Source organism: Ptychodera flava, chromosome 2 (genome assembly GCF_041260155.1).
Source record: "Ptychodera flava strain L36383 chromosome 2, AS_Pfla_20210202, whole genome shotgun sequence".
NCBI lineage: Eukaryota > Metazoa > Hemichordata > Enteropneusta > Ptychoderidae > Ptychodera > Ptychodera flava.
In genome coordinates, this window is record NC_091929.1 from 38,347,524 (window position 1) to 38,375,475 (window position 27,952).

Consider the following 27,952-nt stretch of genomic DNA (forward strand, 5'->3'; position numbering starts at 1 on the left):
TTTTGTCTTTGTTTGACAGGGTAGATGATGAAGGTAAAACTTCAGATAGCTCTGTTTCCTATTATACAAATCTGGTATTCTCATGCGTAAATGGAGACCTCCAGATGTTTTGGTTGATGACGATTGGGCTATAAAACATCAAATTGTGGTTCCAAAGCCCTATCGTGCTGAAATATTGCGCCTGGCCCATGAAACGCCCTGGGCTGGTCATTTGGGAGTAAGGAAAACTTATCACAAAATTCTCAGTCACTTTTATTGGCCTAATCTCAGGCAGGATGTAGCACATTTCTGTAAAACTTGTCACACATGTCAAATGGTAGGAAAGCAAATCAGACCATTCCAAAGGCCCCTTTACAGCCAATTCCTGCATTTCAAGAACCTTTAGTAGGATTCTAATAGACTGTGTTGGGCCCCTACCAAAAACAAGATCAGGAAATGAGTACATGTTGACAATTATGTGTACATCAACCCGGTTCCCAGAAGCCATACCACTGAGAAATATAAAGACAAAGACTATAGTGAGAGCTTTAGTCAATTTTTCACTTTATTTGGCCTCCCTAAATGTGTCCAGTCCGATCAAGGCTCCAACTTTATGTCTGGAATTTTTCAACAAGTAATGGATCAGCTAGGCATTAAACAGTATAGGTCCTCCGCCTATCATCCAGAAAGTCAGGGTGCTCTTGAGCGATTTCATCAAACTTTGAAAAACATGATTAGGACCTACTGTTTTGACACTGAGAAGCAGTGGGATGAAGGAATTCATTTTCTGCTCTTTGCTGTTAGAGAGTCAATTCAGGAGTCTATTGGTTCTAGCCCATTTGAGCTTGTATTTGGACATACAGTCCGTGGCCCACTTAAGCTCGTTAAAGAGAAATTCCTATCAGACGATGATGATTGTCTGAATATTTTGCAATATGTGTCAGATTTTCGTACGAAACTCTCTAAAGCATGTGAATTAGCCAGAGAAAATCTTGAGTCATCTCAGCAGTCAATGAAAACAAATATGATAAAAGCACCTCAAAACGGAAGTTTGAACCAGGTCAAAAGTTCTTGTTCTACTTCCAATTCCTGGCAAACCACTCCATGCTCGTTACTTTGGGCCATACCTAATTGATAAGAAATTGAGTGATTTAAATTACATCATAATAACACCTGACAGGCGAAAAAAAAACAGCTATGTCACATAAATATGCTTAAGCCATATTTGGATAGGGATAATCCTACTATAACTCAGCCTGTCAGTACCGTCAGTTCTGGCCATTATGAAGATAGTGATACTGAAACTGACTTGAGTGAAAATACTCTAAACTCAAAGCTGGGCTCGGTCAAGCTTCAGAACTCAGAAATCCTGGAGAAGCTGGAGTCTACAAAGTTGGCACACCTCCAGCCAGAACAACACAACAGGTGAAAGAACTGCTCCATGAATATAAACACCTGTTTCAAGATGTTCCAACGAGGACAAACATCACCTATCACAACGAAGATGTCAGCGACAGTAATCCAATGGAACAACATCCAGACGGACTGAATCCTGCAAAGCGGAATATCTCCAAGAGGAAGTCAAGTATTTGCCGAACAATGACTTTATCAAACTCAATAAAAATAACCGGACTTTGCCATGCATAATTTATGCCAAGTTCAGTGCCATTTCAAGTTTTCCAATACCAAATTGCAAGAGGATAGTCATGGTGTAGATCATCCTGTTTGCTATTTTTCACGCAATTTAACAAATCCCAGAGAAACTACTCCACAATTGAAAAAGAGTGTTTATCTTTGATATTAGCTTTACAGCATTTTGAAGTTTATGTTACTTCTTCAAATCAGCCAATAGTGGTTTATATTGATCACAACCCTCTTGTTTTTCTGCAGAAATTTAAAGGCAAAATCAGAGATTGCTAAGATGGAGTTTAATGTTACAGGAGTTTAATCTTGACATTAGACATATCAAAGGCAGAGACAATTTAATTGCAGACTGTCTCTCTCGTATTTAGAGTTTATTGTTGTTCACTTTCAAGAAATTTTATTGTTGTTCACTTTCAAGAATTTTACTTTAGAGTAAAACAAAATTTGAGTACTTAAATCCTTTTCAAGATTACATTTGTAAAAGAAAGATTTTTCTTTGAAAAATTTTCTTTTTTGAAGAGGGGGTGTGTTATGTAGGTCATTTACCCCACACTCATCATGACCAGAGTTCAATTAGTCTAGAACATTCTCAAGGTCACTGCCCTTAATGACCTCACAACCTTGAATTCAATTAGTCATGTTTGGAATGTTCTGGAAAGTTGATTAGTTGTGTAAGAGAGATAATTTTAGAACAGTAATTAGCATGTCAATAAAAGTTCTAGATTGTTCTTATATGCTTATGTAAACACATGAGTATAAATACTGGGACAGCAGGCTTGCAGTCAGACTTTTGGGATCGTGTCTCTTGTGTGTTACTAAACTCCAGCAGTAGTCATTCTCAAGACTTTTCAAGACCTTCACTGCCGGCGCTGGATTTGTGCTGTGGACTTTGTGCAACTACAAGCCTGCAAGCCGGAGGACTGTTCATTCGTCCGACTGACTGTTACAACTCTGAGACTGGAGCTTTGCCGTCCCAGCTGAGATAAGTAGTCTGTACACTTTTAAAGCTTGTACTCTGTCCCTAACTTAGCAATTAGTTTTGTTTTCGTAATAAATTTTGTTTAAACGGAAACTGCTGAGTTCACCCTTTTGTTCGTTTTCTCTGCACGTAACAATCGATAAACGGGCACAGAGTCAACAAGTTACATTTAAGGTTCGTTTTTGTGGAGTGACCACGATCAAACATACTGTGAAATATTAACTTTTGTGGATTTCAAGAGCAAACTAGACTTCACACTGCCAGGCATTTGTCTTGTCTGATCGTACAGCTAACACTTTGTTGGTTAAATGATCTCTACCCACCATAATTCTACTATTGCCGTTGTTGATGTTTTCCTTGAAACGCATGTTATTGTTGTTGTTGTTGTTTACATTGTTGTTGTTGTTCACATTGTTATCCTATCTTTATTACTAAATCTGTTGTCGAAAACAGTGTTACTTACTTCATATTCTCAGAGAAAATCTGGAGAACCTCGCGTAGCCTATGTCATAGCGGTTTTCAAAGCTCAGAGTGACGGGTATGGAAAGCTATTTGACGTACTCAAGGATACTCGACATGGTGATACTGTGTTGAACGTTCTGCGGCCAGGACTCAATCTACAGACGGGTGGTGAGTTGATAAAGCATATGTAGGGTATGACTGTTTGATTCGTTGGCAATACTGCATGCGTTTGCAAATTGTCCATGGATTTGCCAAAAACATAACCGTTACGATTGACTTGCATTGCGAACAAATAGCTATGGTGTTCCTGCATTTCCTAGACCAATAATTCTAAGGCTAACTGCATTTTGTAATTACAACAATTGCATCATACTTTATTTTGAACTTTTATTTCCTGTCGTTTTACTTCAATCAAGGTTTGGCTGTTATCGCGCTTTTTGACGAGCCAAATTCAATGTGTTCAAAGTTATACATCGCCATTGTAGAAAGACCGAGTAAAAATTTAAAACTCGCTATATCAGATCTTTAGAATTTCTGGCAAACTCATATGATGTTTTAAAATGATATATTTTTATTGTCATGCGTGCCTTAAATTTTAGGTGTTGCTGGTGCGTCTTCCCAAGGACCTGACACCGATGGTAGGTCTCTTGCTTACTTATGTTTCTTCGTTTCTTTCATTTGTTTACTTATTTCTCTATTTTTTCCAATTCATAATTCGTTTTCACTGTAAAGTAGCTTTTAGGCAATCATAACCCTTTTCAGGTGATAAATGAACTTCTTTCCAAAAATATCATTGTTATTTATTCGTCAGCACACCAATAGGACAATAGGCCGAATCGTCATTACGAAAACAAGTGTATTTTCTTAGGAAGACTTCGGCGTCAGCTTTTTGAACCAACAGGACCCAATAGGATTGTGCTATTTTACAAACTTAGACTATCAGGTCTTGATAGTAGTCTTCTATACTGCTGCTGTATAATAGTTACAAGAAATGGAGTTATGTCAGTACCTTGATGATACCCACCTCATTTCACCTTTCTTTTGATGATATGTTCAGTATGTTCAATAATCTGATTCAGCCAATAAATGTTAAAATACATCAGGTGGGGACAACCTTATAGTTAGTATGCTATCTTTTCAATGAGAAACATTCCTTTGGGATTTCAAGTTAAACTTCCCCAACAAGCTAACAAAACCAAATCTACATTAAAACTCAAAGCGCATTCTTTAAAAATTTTTTTATCAGTATACATACTTTTCTTCCTCTATAACTTTCACTACATTGGTTAACCACCATGTTTCTAATTCGATATTTCGATCCATCATATGGTTTTTGATTCAAATTATTATTGCATCAGAATTTTTCTAACGTTTTTATCACGTACTCCTGCTTCGTATAGAAGCTGTGGGACTTAATGGTCCGCTCTGTCAATATATCCTTTGGTGGTATACAGAGTGGATTAACTGTTCCAAAACTGTTAACCAGTTAATAGCTCGATGTACGTATCAGTGTGAAACGAAGCATACCAAGTGACCGTAAATTGACGAATAACCAATGAAGGTTTTGATGAGTTGAGTTACCAAATGTAATGTTAATGTTACCATTGCGTTTGAAGCCATTGTAGCAGCCCTCGGAAGTGAGATGAAAAACATCATGCTGGCGCAGGAAAAAAGACTGGCGGCAACAATTGAGGGAGCCATGCAAACCATGAAAAGTGACCTCAGAGACCTGCGTGATAAAATCAATAAACTTGATGACATGGACAAATCTCTGCGCAAATTAGAGGAAGGTACGAATATTATGATATTATGATGCACATTTTCCTGAAGGCTTCAAGAGCCTGTCTGGATTTCTGTCTGGATTAAACATTTTAAGAATCAGCTTTGAATGAGTTTAGTTATTTTTGAATCAATATCCTTTGATTCATTAAGGGATACTCGACGAATGAAGATGATGAATGCCAGAGTATGCCCTAGGTAGAATACACGCCAATGTTTTGCATACAAGTGTTTACATCTTTTCGGGGGTGTATTACACTTCTTATCGCGAATGAAATAAATCAAACTATAAAGAAAAGAGCGGAAACACAGGTTACTTATAATGTTAAGTTTATTTCTGCCAACTCTTTTCCGTCCATTCTATCAATTAATCTCTCGTTTTAATGAATAGAGGTTTGAAACAAAGTTATTGACTGACCCAGGGGTAAAAGACAAAATCATTATCAGGCTTACCATTTGACTTTCTTGCTGCTTTCTATTGTGTGGCGAAAAACAGCTTGTCTCAGTAAATCGTTTAAACTTTTGATATCTGTTTTCATTTGCAAGTACTTCTCGGTTGTCTTTACCAGTCTGAGAGGTCAATATATTTTTCGTCTATGAATTTGGCTTTTCCGTGTGTACCGGTACTTGGTTTTTGTCTATATGTGCTGTGTTTATGTTTGTTCCTATGAATCCTAAGACTATGATGTACCATATGGCTTTTACAATTGTTTTGGATCTGTTTCATATATCTTTATTTTCTCTGTCTCCTACACTAGCGTATTTAAGTTTCAAATGTCTCAACCATGTAAACCCACATACGTTCATGCATACATATTTGACTTTAGAAACATATCAATGCATGCGCATGTATCAAATTCTAGTAAGAATGTGCAGAAATAAAGCGTGTTCATAGAATCATCAATTCTACTTATGCCTTTGCCGATTACGATGAATTCGAAAACAAAAGATGCGAAATCTGCCGCAGATGTTTTTATAATACAGCTAATAATATTATTGGTGGCATTCTCGTATGCTATTTAAAGTGGAGCTATATTTGTTCCAAGCAATAGTGTTTCGCATCTCAAATGATTATACATTAGGAACAACTAGGCCCCATGGTTAAACTTTAAGTGACTAGAAAGACAACATTCTCTGAACAGTGAACATTAATAAGTCTTTGAATTTTTTCGTATGTTATCTTTGCTATGAAAAGGAGAAGTATAATGTTTCGTCTGCCTGACTTGATACAATTCTCAATGATCTCTAAGGTCTGACCTCGGAGACGAAATCAAAAGAAGAGCTGCAGAAGATTGTGTCACAACTCGTGTCACAGATCGCTGAACTGCGAAACAAAATTACGGAGATCGAAAAGCGAGACGGTAAGGCAATTGATTTGGTTCAAAATATTCAATTTTGACCAAGTGATTCATGACAACTTGGAATGTGGACAAATGAATGAACAACGAATCAATAAACTAACAAAGGTTAATTTAATCGATTTACATAATCTTAATATACATTCATCTAAGATAATAGATGCTTGAGCTTTGTTGACCGCTGGACCGTGGCAGATTCACCCAATTTTTAACGTACCGAGGAGTAATATGAGTGCTTAAGATTCCAATACCAATATTGAACACATCCAATTAATGAACTCTCTACCGAAATTAAGTTCGTTTCCCCATCAAAGTTATATTTTCTGATAGTCTGGATATTGGTAAATACAGTTTTTGTATTATTTGATAATTGTTGACATAAAGACCTCGTGACAGCCAATATGAATAACCTCTTCAAATCGGTTTTTTACATTTCCCTTTACTAACGCTGTAGGATTACCGTTCGAAATTAGCATGATCAAAAGGTGTCATGTCACTCTTGCAAAGTGTGTCTGCGATTTTTGTTTTGGGCTCTAGGACATTTTTTTATGACGCGATAATTATCTGACCGATAAACTGACCTCTAGTCTAACACCTCTCAAAGTATGTAACATAAAAAGTAGGACAGGTTAAAACAATCCCAGACAGACTTTCGAAGATTGACACGACACCTTTTGATCATGCTAATTTCGGCCGGAAGTACTGCTGCGTTAGATTAGATTAGATAACTTTATTGCCATTATATTGTTACGTGCAGAGAAAACGAACAAAGGGTGAACTCAGCAGTTAACGTTTTAAACAAAATTTATTACAAAAAAAAACTAATTGCTAAGTCAGGGATAGAGTACAAGCTTTAAAAGTGTACAGACTACTTATCTCAGCTGGGACGGCAGAGCTCCAGTCTCAGAGTTGTAACAGTCAGTCGATGAATGAACAGTCCTTTGGCTTGCAGGCTTGAAACTGCACAAAGTCCACAGTATAAATCCAGCGTTGACAGTGAAGGTCTTGAAAAGTCTTGAGAATGACTACTGCTGGAGTTTAGTAACACACAAGAGACACGATCCCAAAAGTCTGACTGGAAGCTGTGCACGTCCCTTTTATAAAGGCATATAAGAACAATCTAGAACTTTTATTGACATGCTAATTACTGTTCTAAAATTATCTCCTTACACAACTAATCAACTTTCCAGAACATTCCAAACATGACTAATTGAATTCAAGGTTGTGAGGTCATTAAGGGCAGTGACCTTGGGAATGTTCTAGACTAATTGAACTCAGGTCATGATGAGTGTGGGGGAAATGACCTACATAACACACCCCCTCTTCAAAAAAAAGAAAATTTTTCAAAGAAAAATCTTTCTTTTGCAAATGTAATCTTGAAAAAGATTTAAGTACTCAATTTTTTTTTTCTTACTCTAAAGTAAAACTTCTTGAAAGTGAACAATAATAACTCTAAATACGAGAGAGACAGTCTGCAATTAAATTGTCTCTGCCTTTGATATGTCTAATGTCAAGATTAAACTCCTGTAACATTAAACTCCATCTTAGCAATCTCTGATTTTTGCCTTTAAATTTCTGCAGAAAAACAAGAGGGTTGTGATCAATATAAACCACTATTGGCTGATTTGAAGAAGTAACATAAACTTCAAAATGCTGTAAAGCTAATATCAAAGATAAACACTCTTTTTCAATTGTAGAGTAGTTTCTCTGGGATTTGTTAAATTTGTGTGAAAAGTAGCAACAGGATGTCCCATGACTATCTTCCTGCAATTTGTTGTTGGAAAACTTGAAATGGCACTGAATTTGGCATAAAGTATGCACGGCAAAGTCCGGTTATTTTTACTGAGTTCGATAAAGTCATTGTTCGGCAAATACTTGGCTTCCTCCTGGAGATATTCCGCTTTCGCAGGATTCAGTCCGTCTGGATGTTGTTCCACTGGATTACTGTCGCAGACATCTTCGTTGTGGTAGATGATGTTTGTCCTCGTTGGAACATCTTTGAACAAATGTTCATGGATTGGTTCTTTCAGCTGTTGTTGTTGTTCTGGCTGGAGGTGTGCCAACTTTGTAGACTCCAGCTTCTCCAGGATTTCTGAGTTCTGAAGCTTGACCGAGCCCAGCTTTGAGTTTAGAGTATTTTCACTCAAGTCAGTTTCAGTATCACTATCTTCATAATGGTTTGAACTGACTGCACTGACAGGCTGAGTTATAGTAGGATTATCCCTATCCAAATATGGCTTAAGCATATTTATGTGACATAGCTGGTTTTGTTTTCGCCTGTCAGGTGTTTATTATGATGTAATTTAAATCACTCAATTTCTTATCAATTAGATATGGCCCAAAGTAACGAGCATGGAGTGGTTTTCCAGGAATTGGAAGTAGAACAAGAACCTTTTGACCGGGTTCAAACTTCCGTTTTGAGGTGCTTTTATCATATTTGGTTTTCATTGACTGCTGAGATGACTCAAGATTTTCTCTGGCTAATTCACATGCTTTAGAGAGTTTCGTACGAAAATCTGACACATATTGCAAAATATTCAGACAATCATCATCGTCTGATAGGAATTTCTCTTTAACGAGCTTAAGTGGGCCACGGACTGTATGTCCAAATACAAGCTCAAATGGGCTAAAACCAAGAGACTCCTGAATTGACTCTCTAACAGCAAAGAGCAAAAAATGAATTCCTTCATCCCACTGCTTCTCTGTGTCAAAACAGTAGGTCCTAATCATGTTTTTCAAAGTTTGATGAAATCGCTCAAGAGCACCCTGACTTTCTGGATGATAGGCGGATGACCTATACTGTTTAATGCCTAGCTGATCCATTACTTGTTGAAAAATTCCAGACATAAAGTTGGAGCCTTGATCGGACTGGAAACATTTAGGGAGGCCGAATAAAGTGAAAAATTTGACTAAAGCTCTCACTATAGTCTTTGTCTTTATATTTCTCAGTGGTATGGCTTCGGGAACCGAGTTGATGTACACATAATTGTCAACATGTACTCATTTCCTGATCTTGTTTTTGGTAGGGGCCCAACACAGTCTATTAGTATCCTACTAAATGGTTCTTGAAATGCAGGAATTGGCTGTAAGGGGCCTTTGGAATAGTCTGATTTGGCTTTCCTACCATTTGACATGTGTGACAAGTTTTACAGAAATGTGCTACATCCTGCCTGAGATTAGGCCAATAAAAGTGACTGAGAATTTTATGATAAGTTTTCCTGACTCCTAAGTGACCAGCCCAGGGGTTTCATGGGCCAGGCGCAATATTTCAGCACGGTAGGGCTTTGGAACCACAATTTGATGTTTTATAGCCCAATCGTCATCAACCAAAACATCTGGAGGTCTCCATTTACGCATGAGAATACCAGATTTTGTATAATAGGAAACAGAGCTATCTGAAGTTTTACTTCATCATCTACCCTGTCAAACAAAGACAAAATATCTGGGTCTTTGTGTTGTTCTGCAATGAGATTTGATCTAGAAAATGTCTGACTTTGATCAGCAGAAGTTTTACTGGAAGTTTCAAATCCACGAGGGATAACGGAATGATCCGTGTCAAACACCTGACTGAGAAAGGTGTCATTTAAGTCAACATCTGTGACATTATTTTTGAGAGTATTTTGATTCTCGGAAGTTTTCTTTGACATGGCTCGAGTAATGGCACATGAAGGAAATAAATCGGGTATCTCTTGTTCAATTGGCTCTGGATCCTGATCTAAACTAGGATTATCAGTCACAAGTGGATTAGTAATGACCTTGTCCCCAGCAAGGTCGTTTCCAAGAAGAAGGTGAATCCCTTCAAAAGGCAAAAAAGGCCTAATACCTAAAGCCACAGGTCCAGAAACAAAGTCCGAAGACAAATAGACATTATGGAGAGGAACAGGAATGTAGTCATTACAATCTACCCCCTTAATAAGAACTTTAGAACCTGAAAATGACTTTTCAGAAAACGGCAGGGTATCTGCCAACAAAAGAGACTGGGAAGCCCCGGTATCTCTTAAAATTTTGACAGGGGTAGCGGAAGAGAAATCACTAGAAAGTGATATAAAACCATTATGAATAAATGGTTCGAAAATACCCATAATGCTATCTTGAGAAGAATTGACCTTGACCTCATTAATTGGGGATAAGAGGGGTTTAACCTCAGAAAATGTGTTGCACACATTATTAGACTCTAATTGAGTTGATGAAGAAATAAAGCCGGTGGGCTTAGATCCACTTTGACCACTTTGACCTTCACGTTTTCTTTTCAATTTGAAACAATCTGACATTAAATGGCCGTCTTTCTTACAATAATTACAAGAAAGTGTACCGAACTGTTTGTCAGAAGGAGATTGAGACTTGGGATCTGATGATGTGGAGAGTGTTACTTGAATTTTGTGAACTGTTGTCATTTGATTTTCTACTGTCCTTTGAGAAATTCTTGGATGAAAAGGACGAGTTAAATTTACCTGCATTGTTTCTGTATGAAAAGGACTGGGATGGTTTGCTGAGAAATGAAGATTTGTGGGTCAATGAATAATCATCGGCCAAACGTGCAGCAACCTCTAATGTATCTGCCTTTTGTTCATTGATAAACGTCTTGATGTCACTCCGGATGCACCTTTTAAATTCCTCAATCAAAACAAGTTGTCGTAATTTGTCATAATTCTGACTGACCTTTTCAGAAGAACACCAACGATCAAACAGTTGTTCTTTTGTTCGAGCAAATTCAACATAAGTTTGATCCTTCACCTTCTCACAATCCCTAAATTTCTGACGGTAAGCTTCAGGCACCAACTCATAGCCCTTGAGAATTAATTCCTTCACAGAATCATAATCTGAAGCCTGCTCTACTGACAACTGAATGTAAATTTCTCTGGCTTTACCCACCAAAGCACTCTGCAAAAGCATAGACCAGGACTCCTTAGGCCAATTCAGACTCTGAGCATTTTCTCAAAATGAAGGAAATATTATCAACATCCTTTTCTTGGAAAGGGGGAACTAACCTGAAATGCTTAGTGATGTCAAACTTGTCTGAAGGGAAGAATTTTCCTGACTGTCCAAGCTCTAAACGTCTCATTTCTAACTGTAGTCGATGTTCTTCCAATTCTCTCTCCTTTTCTCTCTGTCTTTCTTCCATTTGTAATTCTTTGTCTTTCATTTGTAATTTTTCCTGCCTTTCCCTTTCTTCCATTTGCATTTTTCCTTTTCTAATTCCAATTTCTTAAGCTCCAAATCTGCCTGTATTTCTAATTCTAATTTTTTGAGTTCGAAGGAAGACTCAGGCTCATAATCTTTTAAGGCAGACTCTTCAAAATGGCCAGAATTAACTAAATGTTTTGCAATCTTGAACTGAATTTCTCGCTTGCGCATAGATCTTTTGACATCTACTTTAAGGAAATTTGCCAGTGCTATGAGGTTGTCTTTTCTGAGGGAATTAAATGTGTCCTGATCAAGGTCATCCATAAATTCGTCTGGTTTAAATTCCGCCATGATTGGATTTGGCTGAGTTCACAGTGTACAGTAGTTTTGAAAAAGCAGGCAAAATGTTGTCAAACGGCTCAAAATATTCGTATCCCGGACGAGCCCCCAATTTGTTACGTGCAGAGAAAACGAACAAAAGGGTGAACTCAGCAGTTAACGTTTAAACAAAATTTATTACGAAAATAAAACTAATTGCTAAGTCAGGGATAGAGTACAAGCTTTAAAAGTGTACAGACTACTTATCTCAGCTGGGACGGCAAAGCTCCAGTCTCAGAGTTGTAACAGTCAGTCGGATGAATGAACAGTCCTTTGGCTTGCAGGCTTGAAGCTGCACAAAGTCCACAGTATAAATCCAGCGTTGACAGTGAAGGTCTTGAAAAGTCTTGAGAATGACTACTGCTGGAGTTTAGTAACACACAAGAGACACGATCCCAAAAGTCTGACTGGAAGCTGTGCACGTCCCTTTTATAAAGGCATATAAGAACAATCTAGAACTTTTATTGACATGCTAATTACTGTTCTAAAATTATCTCCCTTACACAACTAATCAACTTTCCAGAACATTCCAAACATGACTAATTGAATTCAAGGTTGTGAGGTCATTAAGGGCAGTGACCTTGGGAATGTTCTAGACTAATTGAACTCAGGTCATGATGATGTGGGGGAAATGACCTACATAACAATATACATTCATTTTCATTATGAAATTGTCTTGCTGTCGTCACACAAAAAAACACAACATCAATATTACATGTAACTAAAACACTTTAGAAACCGACTATAAAACCAAATAAATAATACGAAGGAGGCATGAGTAAAAAAGAATATAAAATCTTATGGATACAGGTAATAAAAAATACAATTGCGAATTAAAAATTGCGATCTGAAAGTATTTGAACAGCACGTGGATAAAAACTATTGCTAAAACGTGCGGTATTCACTTTAAAGGACCGATAGCGCCGTCCAGAGGGGAGCAATTGAAATAAATCATGAGCTGGATGAGTGCTGTCATCGATGATGTGTGAGGCCCTGTTAGCCACACGCTGCCGATAGATATTATCAAGTGAGGGTAAATCTGTGCCAATAATCCTTGATGCAGTAGTAACAATTTTGTTTAATTGTGCTTTCTCTTGCTGAGATAATGAGCCAAACCAAATAGTGATTGAAAAAGTTAACAGACTTTCGATCACAGCCCTGTAAAATTGAATCATTACATTCTTACTGATTCAAAAATATCCAACCGCCTCAAAAACTAGAGGCGCTGCTGAGCACTTTTGGTGATATAATGAGTTTCTGTACCTTTTTAAGTCATTTGAAATGGTAGTTATGAAATGGTAGTTTCAGGGAACAGAGAAATGTAAAAACCGATTTTAAGAAGTTATTCAAATTGACCGTCACGTGGTTCTTGTATAAGCAATGGTGAAGTAATACAAAACAAAGTATTTGCCAATATCTAGGCTTTCAGAAAAAGTATACTTTGATCGGGTTACGAGCTTAATTCTTTGCAGAGAGTTCATTTATTGGAAGGGCTCATAACATGTCTTGGAACATTAAATACTGAAAAAGAGAGTAAGAGCATAATAATCATGTAAACAAAGCACTCAACTAAACGCGTTTGAAAACCTGCCGGTAAAATCATATGATCGTTGTCGTAAGAAGTCGATAAATCCATCAAGAAAATCGTTAAAAGAGACAATAAAAAGACTTATGAAAGTTTCCTTGACCTGATCATCTGGCGATTAACGTATGATGAGTGTGAAATTCCTGAGCTGTAAGAATTGTTAGCTGAAATCATTGTCTGTATTCTCAATCATACCAGGGGGAATCGTCATATTTGAATAAAACATTTAGAGCCACACTTCTACTATTTCAACCCTTTTTGTCCCAGATACTTTAGACACGCGAGTCGTTGACAAAGTAGTAGAAAAATAAATAAGATGGAAAAGAGACTTGGGATGAGTGAAATCGACGAAATACGAAAAGAGTTACGACAAGTAAGAGATTGGACAAAACAACAATGTGGCGATATCAGAGAACGAATGAACCAGTTTGAGAGACGATCGAGTGAAACAGGTAGGATAGAAACTTATGATTCTCGATTAAGAAAGTTTGGTAAATGAGATAACAGATCTTGAAGCCAATATGAACACATAGTGATTATTTAGCATTCCTTGAGATCCAAAAGTTAAGAACACTAACAGTGGTTTTATTTCTTTTCATTATCGAGGAATTAAATGTCGATAGATATGAAACAATTTCATATTAATATGCACTGGCAGTACAGACTCGTAGAAAATTAGCAGTTGTTTATGTATAATCACAACCAAATCAGAATTTCTTTTAAGTAGTTCTTTGGTGTAACGTTTTACTTATTGATGAGAAGCTTTACCAAGACCAATATTTCTAACCAACCGACCAAGACTTGTAAATTTACAGACCCAAATGCTTGAATTAAAAGTTGTTACAACTGTTCTCTCTCGTCTAACAGCTACTCTTTTTTTGACACTTGCCAGATCTAAGTCAAGGTAGTGTCGCTATAGCGGAAAGCGATGCAAAGAAGATAGCCGTGAAGATCAAAACAACCTGGGAAGTCATCGCCCGAGATGTTGGCATAGAAGGGGAAAAATCAAACATTCCAGAGGAAGCCACGAGTTGACAGGAGAAGCCGCGGCTGAAGCTTTCATCACGCAGTGGATACAAATGAGTGCTGAAAAAAGCACAACGCCCTCAACGCCACCAACATGGGACTCGTTGTACAATATCGCCAGGAGACACAATAAAACAGTGGCCAAAGAAATACAAGACCTGAGAAAATTATCAAAGTAGTTACCATTGATCAGAGCAAGATATTTTACTTGAATATGAACTTCCAAATCTGTCAAGGTAGCCTACATAGTTCAATTTCTACCATTTAGAAATGACCGTGAAACTCGTTTGGTTGCATGCCTACGATTTCAGTTCTCCGTTTTGATTTAGTGTCTTCTCATAGACTCATATTTTAAAATAATGGTTTAGCTAGTAGCGACAATGATATCGTTTATAATTTGAAGTAGGCAAATTAGAGAGAGATATCGGTAGTTTTTGTTAATGTTATATCATAACCCAATATTTTACCACTAGCTCTATGTTTCAGAGTATGACGATTGATTGAATGAGAGTATGAGCCTTATCATCTGATCAGTTTACTTGGCAACATTTGAAGATTATTTGCATCTTCAAAATTGACCCAGTAAAGCTCGACAACAGAAATCCCTGAATAAAATTGTGTATGTAAATTAAAGAAACCTGAAAGCAAAAAAATAAGAGTGTACTTGTAAATGTTTTTCTTACAATTGTGTTTCCTCGAACGTTATTATTGGATCTCTGAGCCACCACTATGGCATTGTGCTAATACCTTGCAGCCTACTTTACTTTGCTTAAAGGCAGACTAATAAAATTGGCGAAAAGTAGCACGAAATGTTTTATGTACCGTAAACGTTTTCTGTTCGTTATTTTTATGTCTCTTCCCACATTTCGACAAAGTCAGCCTGCTTCAGTGCCAGGCAACGAGGGAAATGATAGAATTAAACGAATCGTTGAGTCAATAGCCAAACAATTGGCATGGTAGTGAGTATGCGCTCTAACATTACAGAGAAGCCGACTGGGTTATATTTACACGAGTGTTTAACTGTAAATACAGAGATCCGGGTGTGTAGTATAGTGATGTGAAGTCTTTCACAATTTATCTGAAACACGGCACGACATTCACATCAAACCATGTTTGATCAATTTAGAGGCTTTGCAAAATATATTTTCATACTATCACATTAAGAGGTATGCTTTTGAAGCACGAGCAATTTTATTTTCAAAACGCCAACACATCTACATCACGATCAACGCTGTCGGCGTTCAAGGTGAGTGGTAATCCGTTGTCTTCAACACCACTTCCACAGAGAATGCGAATAATATTGTCATTACAGAAATGGAGATAATTAATTTGGACGTGCAAAAGCATAGACAGCAATGCGGAAGACTCCGCTGTCTATGGCAAAAGCTAGTAATTTTTGTGTGAATTGAATACTGTAATAAGGAATTCGTCCGTAAATTAAAGCAAAATGACATTTCACCAGGATAGCATACGTTTCTCAATTCGTATGCGGAATCTTCCCCAGACAGCCTGGTATTTAAAGGGGATTAAGACATTAGAAAGGAACAATAAGGGTAAGTCGCACAAACAGGACATTGGTTCTTTGTTGTCATACAGGAACACATTACAGTCTTTAGAACGCAATCTGAAAGGAATGTGCATATTTGCAACAGGGTTATCTAAGGCTTTTATGTGACGAACAAAGCGACGTTCTGTTTATTTAGTAGCGCTGTCGACGTCGTGTTTTATCCTTGTGTACACGATAACAGTTAAGCATTGTGTACTACAGTCATGTTTACAATCCCAAAAATCTTTTTCACAAAGAATGTGACGTATAAAGAGGAACCAAGCCGTTTTGGTTTTTTACGAAGACATATTTTGTATATATAATAGACGATCCGTAGACATCGACGTCTGCACTTGCCGAAAGGTTTAAATTATAATCTCTCTCTCTCTCTCTCTCTCTCTCTCTCTCTCTCTCTCTCTCTCTCTCTCTCTCTCTCTCTCTCTCTCTCTCTCTCTCCATTACCTTACTATTGAAAATTGACAAAGGCAACACAAGGTTCTGAATAAAACTTTCACAAGTGTTTATTTCAAAGTAGATTGGACAATCGTTTAAGTGTATCATGGGAAAACATCTTGATGTGTTGATCAAAAAACATATAAAGAATAATATACCAAGCGTGGCCAGTAGGTTCTGACCGGCTCGATACACATTAAGTTTGTAATGAAGCATCATTAGCATGTCATTATGCAGATCTATAAACACATTCATCATGGTGTTTTCTGAGGAACTGTCTCGAACAAAATAAAAAAGTATAGTTCGTCTCTGTAGAATTGCAGTATGAACGGTCTATGCTGCAACACGGTCGTGACTGGAGTTAACAGAAATTAAAATCACAATGTCAGGTATTTGTTGTGTAACGATTATCTCAGGAGACAGACGATTGGTCGCAGAAAACACTGATCAAACTTTTCATTTGTCTGCATAATAGTATGCTAATGAACGCATGACTTCATAAATTTATGTCATAGCCTCTTTGCATAATTTTACCTCCACGTAAATTGAGACTGTACACTTTTCCAGACGAAATAGAAAGAGGCTTGCATACTCTGCAGTTCAATAAGGTTTTTTCACATTACAATTATTTTTGATCACTCGTTGACTTTTTTAAACATTAGGACAAGGCAAAACTGTTCTGTGAATGTCTTGAGGTCAGACCTGATTCTTTCTGAGTGGATATTTAAAATTCAACGAAGAGATATTGTCGGGTGTCTAAGGTAGCGACAGTGAAACCCCTTCCCCCTCCACACAATACGACCAATCGAATTGCCGGTCGAATATGACAGAAAGGCACTCAAATATGTGCGTTCAATTCCAAATAAGCATTTGCTCTGTTCTGTGTATTATGATCAAGCAATTTCATCTTTGTCGTCGGATGCTAATGCTTCACATGAAACTTTACATCTTAGATAGTAACACATTTGCTAGCCTTTGACACTGAAATAAACTGTGGCTTTTTCTTTTTTGAGAAGTATTTCATGCCTCACAACGAAAAAAAATCTGTTCGTGCAATGTCCTTCCCCTTAACATGGTTCCTGACTGAAAAGATCGTTAGAAGAGTTGAGAGGTAATGGCAATATTTGTCACAATTCTTGAAAATTGTCTAAATGAAGGATTTGGCCAATTTTAAGGATAAATTAAGACTGCTCAATGCACAGCTTAGTAAAAATTCGGCTTTTATATTGACCGCCGTGATGAAAGTAACAAACAGCCAAAATTGCCTTTGGCATGTTTGTCTTTATGCCATTGTTAGTTAGAATTGTTAACTAAATTCGTGTTGTGAGCTGCTAGATGTTATAAAATGTCTCGCTAAATATCCTAGTCTGCTCAACTTAGAACCACGAGTAATGATCACATCTGTACAACAACCAGGCAGTCACCTTGCCGAATAGGACTTGTGTGAAGGCACGTGACAATGGATAATGTGGGTAGCTCCACCTCCCACATGTTAAATACATTTGCATTTTCTGATCTGGTCTCGGGGTCAAAGGTGGTAACGCACTTACAAAGTGGTGTCTTTCTGGGTTTTTTTTGCAAGGCCCATATAGGGATCCCCGATGAACATAGTAGGAGTGCATGGCAGATTCATCAAACATCGCCGACAAGAGTACTCTCATATCTGAAAAAAGTAATCATTTCAGCATGTTAGGATATATTGTGTAAAATTGTTATGGAAAAAATACGAGGGATAATTCCGAGTACCACATAGACATTTCAATAACTGTACTGAATTTCTATCTCTGATCTGTTCAGTTCAGTTCAGTTTGATAAGGGAATAGATATCCTTTTGGATAATGGAACATCCCTCTGTTTGGCACAATAAAACCTGGTGACAGTCAAGATTTTATGTGTGTGTAGCGATCATACATGTTCTTGAATGAGTTGACACTGTTTACATTGACCACCCAGTCTGGCAAGCTGTTCCACAAGTTGACGATTCGTGGTGCAAATGAGAATTTCCTGATATCCAGTCTTGTAGTTGGCTTTATCAGTTTGTACGCGTGGCCTCTGCTCCTTGACGATGTGTTGAATTTCAGTGATATGTTACAGGAGTCGAGTGGTTTATTATTTTGTAGACCTCGATCATGTCACCTCTCTCTCTGCGACTTTTAAGACTTGTTAATTTTAAGACCTGCAACCGTTGCTCATATGACATATTGTGGAGTTGTGGAATCATTTTTGTTGCTCGGCGTTGAACTTGTTCTAGAATACTACTTTCTTTAACTAGCCAAGGTGACCATGCCTGAACTGAATATTCAAGTCTTGGTCTGACTAGTTGCTTATACAGTCTTAAAATAATGTCTGTAGATTTGCATGAGAGTGTTCTCTTCATCATACCCAGAACTTTATTTGCCTTCTTAGCTGCTTCTACACACTGCCGTGACGGTTTCAGGCTTTTATGGACGATAACTCCAAGATCCTTCTCTTCATCGATGCTTTCCAACGGAATACTGTTTATGTTATAATTATGATTTGTGTTTCCAATTCCGAGATGCATTACTTTACATTTGGTAACATTGAATTAATTTGCCAGTCACATGACCACTTGTGTAGCTTATCTAGCTGCCAACTCTTTATGTCATCGTTCTTGCTTACAGTTCTGTATAGCTTGGTGTCATTTGCAAATTTCTTTACTCTTGAACTGATGCCCACCTCAATGTCATTTATGTAAATTAGAAAAAGGACTGGGCCGAGGACTGAACCCTGAGGAACACCGCTAGAGACAGACTGCCATACAGATGCTGAACCGTTTATCACAACACGCTGTTTTCTGTCACTTAACCAGGCCTTAATCCAGTTAGCGATATTGCCGCGAATTCCATGATTAGCTAATTTATTACAGAGTCTACGGTGTGGTACCTTGTCAAATGCTTTGGCAAAATCCAGATAGACAACATCCACTGGGTCCTCTCCATCGATAAACTGAGTAATCTCATCGAGAAACTCCAACAAGTTAGTCATACAAGACTTACCGTGGCAAAAACCGTGTTGCGAGTCAGTAATAAGATTATGTTTTTCCAAGTGCGTAACTATTCGATCCCTGATGATGGACTCTAAGATCTTTCCGCATAGGCTGGTTAGGCTGATCGGTCGATAATTTCCTGGCTCAAATTTTCGACCTTTTTTGAAGAAAGGAGTAACGTTTGCTACCCTCCAATCGTCCGGGACATTACCTGAGTTCAAAGATTCGTTGAGAAGCAAAGTCAACGGTAAGCAAGCTGCTCAGCACAATTTTTCAAAAAACATGCTAGGATACTGACAGGTCCAGGTGCTTTGAAGGAACAAAGACTGCTAAGTTTCTTGATCACATCTTCTCTATTTATCTGTACGCTGTGTAACTCCTCTTCTTTGGATAGACTACTTGTCATGACTAATTGTGGTAAGTTCAGCATATCTTCTTTCGTGAAAACTGACACAAAGAAGTGGTTTAGAATGTCAGTCATGTCAGCATTTTCACCAATAAGTGCTCCATTTCTGTTGGTTAGAGGTCCTATTGAGTCCTTTGTTTTCTGTTTAGAACGAGCATTATATGCAAAAATGCCTTAGGATTATCCTTTATGTGTTTTGCTAGGTTAGTTTCATACATTTTTTGGCCTTCCTAATCTCTGAGATGACATAGCTCTGTTGCAGTTTACATAGCTGGTAGTCTTGTAGACTTCTGCTATGGGTATAAATACGCTAAAACTTCCTTTTCTTCCTAACCTGATGCAGCACATGACTCGTCATCCACTTAGGTTTGGATCTGTTCTTGCGCCGCTTCATTCGAATACACTGAGAAGAAACAGCGTTTACAATGTCTCTGAAACATTTCTACATGTCATTTGCTGTTTTTCCATCAAGATTATTGTGCCAGTCAATATCAGCTAAACTTGAAGACAATTTGGGAAAATCAGCTTTGCGTAGATCTGTGCAAACAATTATCGTAAGTTACTGATGAAGTCGGTTTTTCATTAACATCAATGACCTTTTTAGGTTGTTTAGACATCCGCACCCATTTTTTCTTGTAACAAAAACAATTGGATGAAATATTTTTAAAATGTTCAGATGAATAATACTTTTACGACGTCGACATTTTTGTAAGAAAAAATTTGTAATTTTCCTCATCGCTGTTTGTCAGACATTGTTCCCTGTATTGTCTTATATTGGGTCTCTCAGTCAGTTGAAGGAGCGTTGACTCATTTTGTGTCTACTTTATATGTGAAGCATGTACAAACGCTCATCACCTTCGACCAGCAGACCTTTGACACTGCAACGTGCGTCGGCACGACTGAAACTGGTCGTCGTAAATTGTTTACCAGCCACACCACGGTGGAATACATGGTAAGTTACTGTTTGATATCAAGCGACCGTGTAATTGCTGGAAACGTAATTTTTACCTGACTGACGTTGATAACAAACACAGAAGATTTGTAATTCTCCACAGGGTAAGTGTTGACACAGATTTCCAATATTTCCGAGTGTTTAGGTCGTGAAGAATGTCGAGCAGAATGTCTCTCGTGGAAAGAAAGTTAGGCGTTGTACAGTTCTATAGTTACCTATAACATGTTTAAGGGAGCCGTCATTATCTACCGCATGGGGGTCGGAAGAATCGAAGAGTAAACTCCGAGTTTTGAGTACCTCCCCTGCCAACCATGAAGAATTTGAGTGACCTCTCTCGTGGAACACAAAAATTAGGACTGACCCCACTCCATTTAGAAAAGTTAAATTCCAATACAACTTTTTGTAAAATTTTTAAAAAATAGAGCAATACTAAAGACCTTCAAAATCCTGGTGAAGGCCTACCTTGCTTGATTATCATCCATGACGGTTGAAAAAGGTGAAACCAACAAAATGATATTCAAAGTCCAAACAAAATATGGATTGAAAAGCTCACTCCATAACCAGTATCGACCAATGCCAATGTACAGTATTGCTTTAATTTGGATTGGTATCATGACAGGGTTTTTACTAGGATATCTGACTAGACAGAACCTGAAAGTAGGTGAGGGAAAACAAGAGTGGGTGGGGGAGTGTCAGAGGTGTCCCCCATATTGCGTTGAAAATTTTGAGAAATTGATGTGTGCAATGGTGCAATCTGAGAGGTGTCTTATTTGTTCTTTTACTAGTAAAACGTTTACAACACCCCAAGGAGGAGAGCACGAGGCTTGGTGTCCCCGCTCGCATACCGAAATTTTGAGAAATTGATATGTGTAATGGTGCAATCTGAGAGGTGCTACAATTTATTTTGCACTCGGTAAAACTTTTTGAAAATGACATTGAACACGGATATTTTATCACATGTTTTGCATGATCAGTGTTTGACCCACAATATTCAACCATCAAACAATGACAATACATTTTGTAAAAAACAATTCTCAGTTTGCCAGAGATTGAAGACCAAAGAATATGTAGGAATGGAAAATCTGTGACTTTCTTGTGTCATTTGCAAAATCTGACATTTCTGTTAACGATATTAGAGGACTATCAATCAGAGTCAGTATTTAATCTATTCATTATTTGTTTGCAACCTCTCCAGTCGTACAATTTCTGAAGCTGTTTGCTTCTAATGAAAAGCCTTAATACGGTATGGTTAAATGTCAAAATGGTTATTGAACTGAAGTCAATTAAAATATATGTTTCTTTGATAATAAACCTAAAGGATGACTTTACAAAGTTCAGTTTTGTCCTAGATCCGGTGAAAAATTTGAGGAATTGATTTGTGCAAAGCTGTAGTCTAGTGCAATCTGAGAGGTTTTCTTAATTTGTTGTTTTACTAGTAATACTGTTAGAACACCCCAAGGGAGAGAACACGAGATGGGGTGTCCCCCTATCGCACCAACAATTTTGAGAAATTGATGTGTGCAATGGCACAATCTAAAAGGTGTTTTAATTTATCTCGTACCAAAATTTTGACTAACCCCCTTCTTTCTCTGCACATTAAGATGACCAAGTCCCTTCAATGTTCTGAGTGACTCCCCATTCAATTCCTCCGACTCCCTCGCCGTAAATAATGACGGCCCCCTAATCCTTGTAAAACGCCCCTTGCATGTTGTCCAATATTCACTTGTGAGATGTTTTGCCGAAATGTGAGCATAAAAACCAATAAGATGAAAGGCATTCTTTGTTATGATATACTAAGGTTGCTTAATCTTATTGTAACATCGCAATCATTCGTTTCACAACTATTTTATATTCTAAGAGATTGAATACAACGAAATGATAAGAGAGCTATTCTTGTTCGGCTAATTGAGCTTTAACCATGCGAGTCAAAGTTAAAATGAAAAACCAATATTTTTTGCAGTCTTGTCCTTCAAATCCGGTCGAAAATACCGAATTCGATTGCGTTCCGGTACAGTTGCACCATAAATGCGGACAAAATGACATGATTAACACGATGTCATAGCTTTTTCATTGGATTTTCACAGTGTTCAAGTAAAAGCTTTTGCAAAGATTAGTAGGCAATGCAAGTGTTTACGTTTTATGTGCGGCCATATAACAAAAGGGTGACACCAGGTCTACAATGCCAGCTAGGCAGATTCAATGAAACCCCGGGTTTTCAATGTGATTGATTGCCGTATCCCTGTAGTGAGTTTGAACCCCTGTGACATATAACATTTAAACTTTTGCTTAAAAACGTTGAGACGAAAGCGTCTGCTGGCTTAATGCCAGTGTCTTTGTCACTTGAAGACGGAACTAAGATAACAAATAAAAGCCTTATATTTCAAATTGAAAGGTCTCACGAAGAAGAAGACTGAAAAAGTATCAAAAGAGCCAAAAAAAATACACAGGCCTAATCAATAACGGCTTCTTCATACCTCCTCTATTCAGTAAAATCTTTTAGTAGGTGTAGTCTACGTCTCCCGTCTGTCGTTGGTGTCTGTTACGAACGGTTAATTGTTCTTGCATGCTCGACGGCAAACGCAGTATTGCATTAACATGCTAGTCTACTCAGTGTATCAAGGATGTTTGACAGAAATTTATACCCCTAGAAATTATACAGCCATTAGGAAACAATTTGAAAATGTGAAACTGCCCCTTGAAATACTTAATAGCGCTTTTCTTCATTTATAATGTCCATTTACAAGAACTCGTCGTGATCGGCGTGGTCCGATGTTTTGAAATCGTCTATTACGGTCGCTTCAGAGGTGCTCAAGTCATATAATCCAAACTTGTTGAACCCGGTAACCACCTGTTGATTTTTGAAGTATTCCAGGATTCTTTCTCATGCAAACCTCTAGTCGAAAGGAAATAGTGGCCTGTGTTCCGAAAAATAAATTTAAGTTTGCAAATTATAAGAGGAACCAACCTCTTATGCAATGCATTTACACACTCACTACTATACTATTATGGTGTGTTTGTGCTTATAAGACGCAGGCTTTTGAGAAGTATAATAAGATGACACTCTGTCTGTCTGTCTGTCTGTCTGTCTGTCTGTCTGTCTGTCTGTCTGTCTGTCTGTCTGTCTGTCTGTCTGTCTGTCTGTCTGTCTGTCTGTCTGTCTGTCTGTCTGTCTGTCTCTGTCTCTCTCTCTGTCTCTCTCTCTCTCTCTCTCTCTCTCTCTCTCTCTCTCTTTCTCTCTCTCAGTACCTTGCCCTTCTTTAACATGAATAGAAGACAATGGATATTTTAAAAACAAACCAAAAGTTCTTGTCAGAGAAAATAGATCCTGAAAGATTGGTAAGGGGCACGCAAGATCTGTATCCTGATGTTCTAAAAGAGGATGATTTAGAGAAAATAAGGTAATTAATTTATATTTTCGTGAGAAAACACGGGTAAAATCGGATAATGATACATACTGACGGATGTAACCATGAAGATTTAGGAAAAGAGTCTTTTATTTTTTTTAAATGGTTAAAAGCTTTACTTTTTAAAACAAATTTGATAATATTTTTATTATGTTTGGTTTACAAAAGAGGTTTATTTTCTTCTGCCTTGTCCAAAACTACGTTGAAATACAGCATGTAACCTTGCAAATACTTAAAATTTGCAATGTTAGTCAAGACTAAAAGTCGGTGTTAGCATAAGTATTTAGTAAATACAGTCTTTCGATATATCATGATAATAATCTTCCCATTGTTATTGCTTGTAACGACAATTGTAACTCTTTTTAGTCCATAGCTTGGCACTTCTGTACATGACTTATTTACCTTCTCTTAGGCATAAGTTTTAACCGAGTGTATATGTGTACCTTTCCAGACGAAATCGGGGAACCACGTATAGCCTACATACTGGGAAGGTTTAAGTATTTTCGGATGGTTATGAACGACTTTTTTCACGTTCTTAAATCGTCAGGACACGGTGATATGGTGTTGAATGTCTTACGACCATGCCTGAATATTGGTAGGTAGATAACTGATTTCGAAAGTATGGTTTTTAGCAAGACGACCTCCAGACGATCACAAACCTCATTCCCAACGCTCTGGAAAAAGGATTCGTGAAAATATTGAGTTTGAATTACTGAATGCTACTGTGTCTGTCATCCAGTATTCTTAGAGAGACATTCCATTGACACAGATTGCAAACATTGCCCAGTGTAAGTCAAAGGTCAGAGGTGGTATTCAGGCTACACAGAGTTTATCGGTCAAATGATACATCTATTCTTTACTCGCTCTGATCAATACATATACAACCATACAACTTTTTTTACGCCTCTTTCATAACATTTATATAAGATGTGTTTCTCTTCTCAAATCATAGGAGCATCATCCGATTGGGCTGAAGTCCGTGTAAAGGGAGGTAAATTTCGTAGATTTTTTGTCAGTACGCTCCTCGAAGAAAACTAATAAAAATTTGTTTAGATTACATTGCATCCATGAGCAAAATTTTCTTTCACGATTAACAATAAAGGTCAGGATAACTATCTTGTATTTTTTACAAATAGAAATGAAATTGGCATGTTTCCCAAAATTTAATGCATTTTGAAATATATATTTGTCAAATTTCGAGAAATAATTTGCCAAAAAACTATATTAATTGTCTTTCGCTATGTAATGAATGTAACACACATTAGTCAATGTCTAATATAAATGGAGGAGGCATCGTGGGGTACTTGTTAGGGTACCAGTCGCATCATCTGGGAATGGTGAGTTCGAGACCCGGTAACTCCAGAGTAACGGACTCATTGTCCGAGGATGGTGATTTCGAGACTCCAGCACGGTGTTGTGCCCTTGAGCAAGGCACTTTAGTCCTTATGCTCTGTTGGGTAGTAGCTTATGTGTACCTTATCCTGCAGTTTCCCTGTTGGATGATGGATGAATGAAAGAAATTAAAGAAAAGTTTTCATGATAACTTACTTGTTTGACTCCTTAACGATTGCAATAAAGAAATAATTGTGCTTCTATTCACATACTTTTAGGTGCAGAGGGACCAAATCCGAATCAACCGGATCAGATGGAAATACTAGTCAGTATTCTTAACTACATACTATAATTACACGCACTTAAGCGGGAGTAGATTGAGTAGAGTGTCCTAATATTCATATCTACAAACTCTTATTTCATTTAACACGATTGGCACTAATTTCGGATAATTGGATGGTGAAGCAATGTCGATTTAATCTACAAATGTAAGGTCATCTGCTTTCTTTTTAAGTTATACACTTTTTATGAGTAATTTGTAATATTGCAACATTCAGCTATACGGCACCTAATACTTTCCAGAAATTTGAAAATGGTTAAAATCATATTATCCCAAATTAGTTCCAATCGTGTTTTCAATGCTAGGAGATGATGCATGTCCCTGCTTTGTTCCTTATTGTGGTGTGTTCAGTGTTATTCTGGGTTATTTCTCCTATTACAAATTCTTGGTCAGATCAAGTGAAGAAGGGAATCGCGTAGCGATGCATGAGAAAAAGTCCACATTTCCAGACGTCCTTTTTCAAACCCAATGCTGCTACCAATACCGGAGTATGCAAATGTTTTGTCAGACTAAAACTCACATCGGAATTTGCACATGCTAAAGTAACAACCCAGAATATTTTACCTCTTTTTATTCTTGTTACTATCATTCTAGACTCAAGATAATGGTTCATAGAAACAAAATTATGAAATTAAATACGCAAAACTGTATGAAAAAATGAGTATCATATATATATATATATATATATATATATATATATATATATATTTATATATATTTATATATATATATAATTATATAAATATATATATATAGATATTTATATATATATATATTATATATATATATATATAATATATATATATATATATATATATATATATATATATATATATATATATATATATATATATATATATATATATATATATATATATATATATATATATATATATATATATATATACACGTAATCCTTACATGCATCACGACGAATTTGGCTGATATGAAAATGGCAACTGATCGCATATCCTCTAAAGAGCATATCTAGCATGGTTTCTTCTTACCCTACCTTGAAGATGCAATGGTGCAACTGTGCACCACTACAAATCTGTTTTCCAACCAGATAAGATATGATTAAGATAGAACGTGCCTCGGGGACAAGTACTCAGGTTTCCAAATTGTGTCCATTCTAATTCTATCTGCCACTTGTGGGGTCTCATTTTAAAGCCTTTGGTGTAAGATATGGTAAAGATATGGCAAAAGTTAAAGTCTTTCTTTGAGGTGCATATACCTTAAATATTCAGTGACAGATTTCACGATGTATACCAAAGAAACAGCTTCCATGCACAATTTTCACAATGCATGGCTACACATACAAATTTACATAAAGTTTAAACATCATTCAAGCTTTGGTTATGAAATTTTATTGGCGGTACCTTTCATGTAGATAGGGGTTGCAAGTATTACTTGCATTGAGGCAATGTTTATTTCTCATAGGAAAGCAAGTAAGTCGAAATAGGAAAAATCAAACTCACCTAATTGCATTCAGCAAAGTGGTAATTTCGAGACTTTGCAGTCATGTACCGTCATCATTTGTTGCAATCAGTGACTTCCATCAAGTCAATGTTTATATCGCCGACAGGTCAAAAAGCAACTCTGTCCCTTTGCTTTTGCTAAGGAGGCACCGTGGCCCAGTGGTTACGGTAACGGACTCACTATCAGAGGGTGATGAGTTCGAGACCAGGTTCAAGACCCGGTAGGTCCATAGTAACGGACTCACTGTCGGAGCACGGAGGACGGTGATTTCGAGACTCCAGAACGGTGTTGTGCCCTTGGCACTTTACTCCTCAGTGCTCCATTGGGGGTTAGTGGGTTATGCGTACCTCATCCTGTAATTGGGCTAGCGCCTGTTGGATGATGGACTGATTTAAAACAAAAAGCAAAAAAGCTGTTTCTCAACGTTGTAATTTCTGTCATTAATGTCATTAGAATTTAATAACTTAATATCAAATAGCGTCAATTTTTGCATCGCCTTCTACAGACAAAGAACTTCTCTCGGAAATTAGAGACATGATGAAAGAGACGCTGAAGGAGGAAATGGGAAAGAAACTGGACAAACTAGCATCTGAATTCTCTGGTTTGAAAGGGGAAATAATGCAGAAATTCGGAGCAATCAACTATCGCCTTGAATCATGGAAAAAAGTATGTGGTTTCAACATTGCTTTCACTCTCAGTTTCCTGTTTTTGAAACTTAA

General features: G+C 37.3%; 1 protein-coding gene and 1 long non-coding RNA gene across 3 annotated transcripts; both read left to right on the top strand.

The window, feature by feature from the left end:
• Positions 1 to 3,025: 3,025 nt before the first annotated feature.
• Positions 3,026 to 14,308, top strand: LOC139148325 (myosin heavy chain, clone 203-like). Its single transcript, XM_070719710.1, has 6 exons — positions 3,026 to 3,232; positions 3,664 to 3,702; positions 4,681 to 4,854; positions 6,094 to 6,204; positions 13,556 to 13,740; positions 14,181 to 14,308. The coding sequence occupies exons 3-5, from the start codon at positions 4,707 to 4,709 to the stop codon at positions 13,597 to 13,599; spliced, it is 303 nt and encodes a 100-aa protein (XP_070575811.1). The 5' UTR covers positions 3,026 to 3,232; positions 3,664 to 3,702; positions 4,681 to 4,706; the 3' UTR covers positions 13,600 to 13,740; positions 14,181 to 14,308.
• A 10,722-nt stretch (positions 14,309 to 25,030) lies between these two features.
• LOC139148332 (uncharacterized) lies at positions 25,031 to 27,880 on the top strand. Of its 2 annotated transcripts, none has more exons than XR_011555912.1 (3): positions 25,031 to 25,073; positions 25,693 to 25,739; positions 27,739 to 27,880. It is a non-coding gene; the product is annotated as an uncharacterized lncRNA (long non-coding RNA). The 2 variants fall into 2 exon arrangements; XR_011555911.1 differs by lacking the exon at positions 27,739 to 27,880 and adding an exon at positions 27,340 to 27,433.
• The last annotated feature ends 72 nt before the right edge of the window (positions 27,881 to 27,952 follow it).

What these genes read in the sequence shown, in the direction of transcription:
- LOC139148325 (XM_070719710.1), top strand. Translation starts at nt 4,707, where the DNA reads ATGAAAAACATCATGCTGGCGCAGGAAAAAAGACTGGCGGCAACAATT. An exon ending in TCTGCGCAAATTAGAGGAAG is followed by an intron (nt 4,855 to 6,093) that starts GTACGAATATTA and finishes ATGATCTCTAAG; the next exon opens with GTCTGACCTCGGAGACGAAA. An exon ending in GGAGATCGAAAAGCGAGACG is followed by an intron (nt 6,205 to 13,555) that starts GTAAGGCAATTG and finishes TTTTTGTCCCAG; the next exon opens with ATACTTTAGACACGCGAGTC.